This window comes from Anopheles darlingi, chromosome 2, assembly GCF_943734745.1.
Source record: "Anopheles darlingi chromosome 2, idAnoDarlMG_H_01, whole genome shotgun sequence".
Taxonomy (NCBI): Eukaryota; Metazoa; Arthropoda; class Insecta; order Diptera; family Culicidae; genus Anopheles; species Anopheles darlingi.
Genome location: NC_064874.1, coordinates 58,997,783 through 59,007,314, shown reverse-complemented (window position 1 = coordinate 59,007,314; position 9,532 = coordinate 58,997,783). Strand labels below are relative to the sequence as shown.

The window sequence follows — 9,532 nt, the reverse complement described above, 5'->3', positions numbered from 1 at the left end:
TACGCACAGGCGAGCCTCTTGCGGCTGCGCACGAGCCCTACCGATAATCCCGTTATCGATATCGGGACTATCGGTAACAGATGCTCTGGAAAATTTAAGAGTCTTTGAATTAAATGACAATAATTTAGCTAACGTAAATTTCCCCAGGTGTTTGGGAATACACCTCGAGTATTTGGAGTTAAATGGAAATGGATTAAAATCCGTTCATTTGTTCAACGTTGCAGATTCAAAACTATGTGTTCAACTGGAATTTAGAGTTTGTAGTCCTTTCAATGTATCTGGAGGCTCTTAAAAAAGCATGAATCATTAATATTTTTTTAATTATGAGAATCTCATGGAGCGCGGGAAACATCCACGTATAATTAATAGATTTGTTATCAAAGCATTAATGTTTATTTGCCGTGTTTTAATCATCGCCTCATACGTTGGATATCGAGCATTGCGGTTGTTTTTACTAGATGAAGAAAATGGCAGCCTACTATTTGATATGCTGCGTGATATGTTGTTCACAAGATTGTTGTATTCTTTTTTCTTGTCGAAGCTGTTTAAATTCCATTTCAATAGCAGGGTATGGTCGAGTCGTAAATCATAAATCATAAATCGAGAATAAACTGTCCCAATCAAGTGAGATTCTCCTTGTCACCAACGTTAATATGGTATCCATTTTTTGTACCAATTACTTTCGATTTATCATCATCCATTACGATCTAGCGACGAAGATCATTTGCATAATTTTCCATGTCATTCAAAAGAGCCCGATCATTAAAAACCGATCACTGAAAAATGATTTGAGAAAGGAGTGTTGCAAGGGGTGGCGGCGGGATGTGTTCAAGCATGCAAACTTGTTTAGTGATTGGTTGATACTTGAATCGGACAGTTTCTTTTGATTTTTTGGAAGACATTAATCTTGGCTTTTGTTTCTTAAAAAACAACGAATATTAATGCCAATGTAAGTACTAGTTTTACTAATAATAACAAATTAAAAAAATAAATAAATAAAATTCCTAGGAAGGGAACTAATACTGACTGACTGATGGACAACTTTTATCATGTAGATTAAAGTGGGGTAAGAGCGCGCACTTAACTTTTACCTCGTTGTATTTCTCTAAGGAAAGAAGTGTTCCAAACCAAACCAAACCAAACCAAACCAGTGTTCCATACCAAATAAAAGTATGGGTCTCTAGCTTTAAAAAGTGAAACACATGTTTTTTATAATGCTCATACGTTTTGATAAAAATGCATATTAAGCAAAAATAAAAAAGCGCACTCTTGCCTCACTTGAGGCGATTCACGATAGACGTGAAGAACGCCATCAACAACGCTAACTGGTTAGCAATTACCCGGACATTAGATGACAGTTACCTATTCAAGAACGATTCTTTCAAGGGGTTGTATAAGTCTGGGCTAATGAATAAATTCGATGTGTAGTAAAGATTTTGTTAGTGTTTGATTGCTTGGGAGTTGTCTTTTATTTCTGTTTTATTCAAAACCTTTAATGACGAGGCGAACGATTCGGATACGGTGGTATGTTATCAGTACTACAACGAGATTTTTAATAATTGCTTCCCATAAACAGAGTAAGATAGCTTATGGAGTAACTAAAGCTACATTTTCAAAGGTCGATATCAAAGAAATCAGAGTAGAAATGATCATGTGTAGCCTTCCACGACATTTCGTCGGATATTGTGATGGTGTTCCTGCGATATGCCATGTTCTATATCGATCTGTTATCGATCAATTCGTCCGCTCACAATTTAGCAGCCTCAGCCGCATCCTCACTCGAGAGTTTGTGCCGTTCCTCAAGATGACCCTTGTACTCCTTCTGGAAGTTAGTGCCGAAGACAGCTTGCAGTGATTCCTGGGGGCAAAGTTTACACTCATACAGGAACTTGCCGACGTGTTTGGAGGTTGAGATCACATGCTTCCGTAGGTTTTCCTACCAACAAAGGGACGAATAAAGAAAGTAATCGTTAGTGCTGGTCGAAACTAGCTGAAGCTATTTTACATACAATGTTGTTACACGAGTAGTCACAGTGTGGACAGGAGAAGGGTTTTTGACCGGAATGTACCAGCAGATGCCGTTTGAGGTGGCCGGGAATGCGTGACGCGAAATCACACTGATCACACTTGTACTTCTTCCCGGTGTCCTCGTGCCGAAGTGCGTGCCTATGTTGAAGTAGAAGAATGGTTTTTTTTTATTTAAATGATTCAATCGTTGAAGGAAAATGGTGCAAAAGGATCGCAAAACGAGACCAAACCCATGAGGTATGCTTTATCATAATTGGCTATGTTGCTGTATGCCCGTTCACTGTCTGCTACACCTTCTCTCCACAACAACTAGAAGAAGAAAGAATTATACTTGCTAACACGGCCCCCTCCCATACGCAATGCAAGGGAATAATGATCGACCATGTTGTATGCAGCCGTCCGGTTTGTCCGAAAGCGGCATAAAGGCTCGAAAGGAAATCGCGCTCCTCCTTTTAGTTCTTCCCTTTTTCACGAATCAAACGGGGCTGATCGGTACGATCGGTAGCCCAACGGGACGGCCGGTAAATGAGCAAATCGTGACTTATTAACTGACCACAACGAACTCAACCTGTGCTCTGTGTCCGTGCCAGGAAGGAAGTCGCCATGCACGGTGAACGGACGGGGTGGTTTAAATTGTAGCAAAACAAGCGACAGTGGCAGTGTGGTGTGATCGTGTACGCGCTGATCATATCGTATCAATAATAATGTGTATTAAGGGGATGCTCATACCAGCATCATGTGAGCGACGAAGCATTGGCTGGTATCGAATATCGAATAATACCGGAGTCTGATTGGGCCATTTGCTGATCAGAGGATCACTTAACCTGGTGCTTGGATTTGTGTGATCGCGGCAGTAAATGATCGATTACTCGAGGGTATAGTATAACACCACGACAGAAGCGTTGATGTTGATCCACCGTAAAGACAGCGAAGAGGCCAAGCATGCCAAGTGCAAGAAGCGAATGGTAGAAGCGATATCGAATGGCCATTCCGATCGTCTTTCGCTTTCGATTCGTTGCTGTTGTTGTTGTGCGAGGCACACATCTTGATCGAATATCAGTCTTCTCCGTGGTGGAACCGAACGGTGGCCCCTGGTAACGTGACCGTGAGGTTCATCAGCCCGGAAAACGGGAGCAAACGATGGAACACAATCGAAAGACGACGAGGCTTTTTGGTGGAGCCCAATGATGGCCGGCGGTACCGCCTGTTATGGTGACATTCTCTTATGTCCTTTTCGCGATCTGGGCCCCCGGGAGGCGGCATTTCTCTGCGTCGGGCTGCAGAGTGCACCGTGCCATGGGGCGAGCGGTTTATGTAAATAGCGATCACTATGCGACAATCGGCATTCGGCGCGATGCTCTCGCATTCGGTATGTGGCCCTTTCTTGTCCGTCTGTCCGTGTGTCGCATCTGTTGCGTGCGCAGCTTCGTGTTCTGTTTGCCGGGTGTTATGTTACCGCATCCGATGCAAACCGGAGAGAACGCCTTCTGTGCACTTTCTGGATGGCGGACACTTTATTTAATGTACATTTCCGATCCCGTTCAGTTCAGGCCCGAGCGTCGTTGTCGCTACTGATGGTTGGAATGAAACGTTCGTTGTTCCACTGAATGGGGATCGGTTGCTTCTGGTGGCATTTGTTGTGGCTTTTTTCGAGCAGCAAATTTTGTGATTTATCGGCTTTGAGGGTTCTCTTAGAGAGCCTGGCAGGGGTTTGGTAGAAGTTTGCCGATCGAATACCAGCAATGACAATGTCTAGTAACATCGAGGGATCAGATTCACGGATTGTTTGGGATAAAAAGTAAAATAAATTTCGATCGCAATATGGCGTATGAGCTCCAATCCTTGTCAGTCGAGATGTTTTCTGTGATTCGAGACGTACAAGTACAATTTTAATTTTATACTTTTGTGATGTAGCATGCAATTTGACGGTTCAGTGTTCGAACGCAAAGACATTGATACACTCCGTTTCATAATGATAGCCTCACCCTATTTTATCGATTTCGCGCTCAAATAAAGCGTCCCAAAAATAATTTAAATGACTGTATATTCTCCTTTTATCTCTAGAAAACGTATGCCATTTGAATTTTAAAAATATCTCAAAAATTGTGGATGAGAGAGCCAAAACACCAAAAATGAGGTGTTTCATAATGATAGCCTCACTAAGGATTTTAAATATAAATCTGCATATTTTTGCAAATCTCATCCAAAATCAAAGATGTTTTAGTAATCAGTGCTTCTTCTGTTATCGTTTCATCCCAGAAAGATGAGTTTCGGTTCACTTTTTGATATTTTTGTCAGATTTTTCTTAGATAGAAACCTCTGTGCATAGCTTATGGACTCTTTAAGCGTCTGTATGATCCCAAGATGGTTCAATCTGGTGAATCGTAGTGATTTAACAATGTAATGACAAGTTTAGACCTTTATTATATGATATTAAGCTCAAATAGAGTGCTAGAAGGTTATTAGGTTGATCTACAATCGGTCAAACCACGCCTTGTTTGGATTCCTTTCGTAGGCCATCGCGGTTTTTTAATTAGAAATCGCCGGAAAAACGTTGCAATTCTCCAATTAACAGTTCAAATTGTTGATCAAGGATGATATCTTACAGTATTCTATTCAGTTTTGAAGGAATCACCCAATCCATCGTAGGATCGCTACAGAATACTTGCGATATTACATGCAAAAAACCGTTAAAATTTCAACTGAAGGTAAATCATGTAATCCGGTTGAAATTTTCCCGGAAATGAAATAAAACACTTGAAACATCAAGGATAATGATGTTTCATCACTCTTGAGACTTTCTAAATTGATACGGAACCAAAAACATACGAAAAAATTGAACATCATAACTTTGACTGTTACAATCGTTCCTTCGCGTTATCAGATGTGGTCGTAAAGCATGTCCGACAATTTTAGTTACAATTTTGATCAAGCAGTTTTGTTTCCAATAGTCTTTCCATAATGTTAGAAGTGTGATGAAATTTTTTTTTGATAAAAATCAGGCACAAATCGTTCTAAAAGTGCGAGTAATCGTATGTTTAGCTTGAAACAGTCCGCAATTTTAACCTATTATTCCTTGAGAACTATGCTTGTAGGAAGGCTTCAAAATCCTGTTTTCTTCAGGTTCTATCAAGTAGTTATTGACATCCATCGTTAATATAAGTTTTAGGCCCGCTATCATATGGTTAAACTTCTCTGTACCATACCATGCACCACTTTGTACAATTCTGCACTCATGTAACAGTACTGCACGTCCAATAATCACAAAATATCAATAATAAACTTTGGTTTATTGGTTAGTTGATATATCCTTTTGGTAGAGCAATTTATCATTTGGTTTTCCGTTAGTAAAAATTAAATATGTCCTAGTGAGGCTATCATTATGAAACACCTCATTTTTGGTGTTTTGGCTCTCTCATCCACAATTTATGAGATATTTTTAAAATTCAAAATGCATACGTTTTCTAGAGATAAAAGGAGAATATACAGTCATTTAAATTATTTTTGGGACGCTTTATTTGAGCGCGAAATCGATAAAATAGGGTGAGGCTATCATTATGAAACGGACTGTAGTGTTTTTGAGCGGTTTTGTACACAATCATAATACTATCATAATAATACTAATCATCATGTACTAAAATAGCGTAAAAGGAAGGGAACGCATTCAAACTAGTGTGATACAATGAGCAAGAAGGTAGATTACTAGAAAATGGGCAAGTCCGAATAATATGCAAAATTTATAGAAAGTTAATGACTTTCAAATATGCTAGTTTTCTGGATTCAAAAATCATATATCCTTTAGAAAATATCAAAATTTAACAGTAATACTCAAAGGAAGGAGAAAAAACATATTGTATGGCAAAAACAAGGTTAATAAATGTAATAAGTAATCTCATGGGGTTCCTTTGAAGGTCAAACGGAATACAGCATGCAGATTTGCTAGCCTTATCACATGAAGATATACAGGCAAAAAATAAGCACGGGTATGTTTTCGACATGATTATTTAAATTGTTCCCAGTCGTGCATGCCTTGGTAAATCATATCTAGAAACCAAAATTAGAAAGGCATAAAAAAGACTCGAATCGGAGCGATTTTCCAGAAAGTTGATTTTGTTTTGGAATGGCAAGAGTGCTTGACATCAAATCGAATGAAAAATGGACACATTTCTGGTTATCCAGACGCAATTAGATCTTGTGTTTTAATTGCTACAAACCCCCGCATCGCTTCCATGACCATATTAATTCGATAAGAAGACGTAAGTGCTCTGATCTGGTACGCTCCTTATGATAGAGTTTAAACTTAATTTTTTTTAAACCATTCAATACTGTAAATGAACATTAGAATAACAAGTAAAGATTTTGGTTCCATTAAACCCAAACCTGGCACTTGTTAGTTATCAGCGGGTTTAGTCGATAGCTAATTGCTTGACTGCTCTAAAGACGGTTGTTGCATCTTCATGATAATCTATTTCTTTCAGTAGAATGCAAAAAATGTGAAACTTACGTGACAAAATTTGTTAAATCAGCCACGATTTGCATTACATTTGAAATGCTTTGTTTTTAATAAAAAAAAAAATGAATATTAAATCCAAACATCTGATGAAAGCATTCACTGTATTTCACCGCATTCACCGCATTGTCCTACCATGGTAGTCACTATATTTTATTGACCTAACCACATGTGCTGGCAGTTTGCCAGAGGTCAAGTAAATCAAACATAACACCGGAAAACAGCATAAACCCATTCGCCATCACCGTTGAGGAAAGTAAAAACACGAAAGTGAGGCTCACGCTAGGACTAGTTGAATCGCTTTTCATCCTTTTCCGATTCACCACCATCGACGTTGTCATCGTCTTACGCGAACTGGCGCATGTTGCAATGAAGCAAAACCGGAGAACTACCGGACGATATAAGGATTGGCCCCATTCGGTACGGTGGTCGGTGGTCTAATAAACCCATTTGTACAGCTGCGAACGTCGAGCGTCATCGTCGTTCGTCATAACCATAACAAGCGAGTGGGCCAATCGGACCGGCCACCCGACTCGTCGAGTCTCTCGAGCAATCCGAGGAAGTCCTAATCCGTGCCTTCCGTGTTGAGGTCCGTGGACGCGCTCGGGCGCTCAAAATGGCACAAGCGACAGTTTTTCCTGATTCTCATTTTCTTTGTTTTTAATGTTGTTTTATGTAATGTGCTGCCCCCAGCAGCAGCATCCAATGTTTGCGCTCCACCCTCCGAGAGACCGAAAGGACCAACCAGCTTAATGTGCGTATCGTGAGGATTGTATGTTTTGATTAGGAGATCTCCATCCTACGAGATCGAGGTATGTCTGTGTGTGTGTGTGTGTGTGTTCTGTTTGTGGAATGCGCAGCAGGAGCATCGCGATTGCATTATTGTTGCATCGCGGGTTTTTGCATCAGACAGCATCACCCCCAACAGTCTCCTCCGTCTTTGCGGTCTGCCCACCACCGATATTGATGGCACGTCCAACAGTGTCATTAACATCGTTATTTGTACTGACTCTCCCTAGTGTACTAACACCACCAACCTTGGTCTGTGTGTGTGATCATTATTTGCATTTGCATCTTCTGCCGGGGAATGCATAATAATGCGCATGATAATAAAAAGTAATAATAGCATAAAGAATTATCTGAGCGCAGGGAAAATGGTGAAATGCGCTCGCTCGCTCCGCCTTGGCCATTGCCTTGCTGCGCCGGGGCATTCTTTTTCGTTCGTTTCCGCTTCGAGTAGTACATGTTGGCGCGTTCATGTGGCGTCGAAAATGGAGTAACAGCGTGAAGACAGTGGGATCCTGCCTTTTTTTCTCCCTGCCAGTCGTTTGATCAGGAACGTGACTGCTCTGGGTGGTGTAAAGCGTCTGTTTGCCAGCGCAGTTGTAGATTGTATGGGCCAATCTGCAAAGCGAAGGCCGTAACCGAAGCGAGAAAATTTACTTATAATGAAAATAATAGTAAACCAGGTGGATGAGCAATGCGCGAGATGAGATGGGTACAAAAGCCACAGGAAAAGATTCACAGAAATATATGCATATGCACGGACCGACTAACCGAACCGCATCCGTTGATCGGATTTGCAGTGGAATGCAAATGTGATGCGAGACGTACTGGAACAATGGTATCGAGAGCGATCGTCTTTGGGCACTCCAAACACAAACACAACCCAACCCAACCGCCATTGTTATTGGGGTGCAAAAAAAATTCATATCGAAGTGGGATGATAAATTCGTGATCTTCGAATAGAGGCTCGCTGTTGCGTTGAGTATGTGGCGCTTGGTACTCGCTTGGGGTGTAACAGCCGTGTATTGGATGGGTGTTGTTTTCTTTGCATAAATGGCGATGATCATGGAAACGTTTGCTCGCTGATGGAACGATGACGTTTTGCCGGCTGCAGTTTGGTTTCGGTGCGACAGAACAGTACCACGAATGTAAAGGAAAGATTGATTCAATATTGGAATTGTTGGTTTCAGAAACATAATAAAATAAGACTGGCGTACTTATTCATCGGCAAAGGAGGGTAAGCAGTGACGCGGCTAGTATTCAATTTAATGGGAGGGTGCTCAGGTATTGATTCTATATTTGATAAGAAATTGTCTACTTTTAATAACGGGAAATTATTTTGGATTGCTACACAGATCAACCCAGGATGTGTATCTTACAATAGCATAAGAGAAAATCAATCTAAACGGATGCTATCGAAACAGAAATAAATCTGACTCAATTCAACTCAATTCATTCTCATTCAATTCAAAGAAATTAGAAAAATTAAGCCAAAAAATATCACGAGTGAAATAAATAGCTGCATATTTATAATTTCAAAGAATCTTCTACCTCATAAGAATGAAATGAAGCTCGCCACCGTTTTGCAAAAAGAGTACCCTAGTTACCCCTAAATTGATCGTTTCAAATAACTTTAGAGCAACTATTGTTGAATATAGAGTTCTTTTTGAACGTGCCAAATGACCGCGGCTGCACATGTGTATGTGCATGTATGTATAGTATGACAAATCAGACATTAAAAGACGATTGAATTGATTCCATAATACGTTAGTTTTGACATTTTATAGCGAGAGTGTGTAAAACTATAGAAAATGGTATTCTTCCTCAATTTTGTCAAGCATTTATTTGCTTCATTTGCAGATATTTCACGTACAAAAATGCCGTTGTAAAATGGTTTGAGCTGTATTTGTGACTGTAGTTCATCATGTTATGTTCACAATCAAATCCTTGAGACGTCACAGAACAGGTGGAGCGGAATTATGTACATTGTGACATTTACATTGTGAAGCTTACTATCGCATTAAATTTGTAAAAGGAAGCAAATTTCAACATTTGTCGTATTTCTTAAACAAAAACAGGGGACCATAAGTTAATAAAAAACATTTATAAATGCTAAAAATCAAAACAACTTCAAGCATAATCACAGTCATCAACTAGCTTTATGCATTAATGAAATTTAGTTTGCTAATAGTTACACAAAATAGTTTT

General features: G+C 39.9%; 1 protein-coding gene across 1 annotated transcript in view; it reads right to left on the bottom strand.

Moving 5' to 3' along the window:
* Nucleotides 1-1,747: 1,747 nt before the first annotated feature.
* The window catches only part of LOC125959383 (uncharacterized), a 37,405-nt gene continuing 29,620 nt past the window's right edge, over nucleotides 1,748-9,532 (bottom strand). Inside the window, exons 8-9 of the mRNA XM_049692204.1 lie at nucleotides 2,010-2,166; nucleotides 1,748-1,936 (exon numbers count right to left, since the gene is read on the bottom strand). Coding sequence (XP_049548161.1) covers nucleotides 1,748-1,936; nucleotides 2,010-2,166 — 346 coding nt within the window. The remainder of the gene's footprint in view (nucleotides 1,937-2,009; nucleotides 2,167-9,532) is intronic.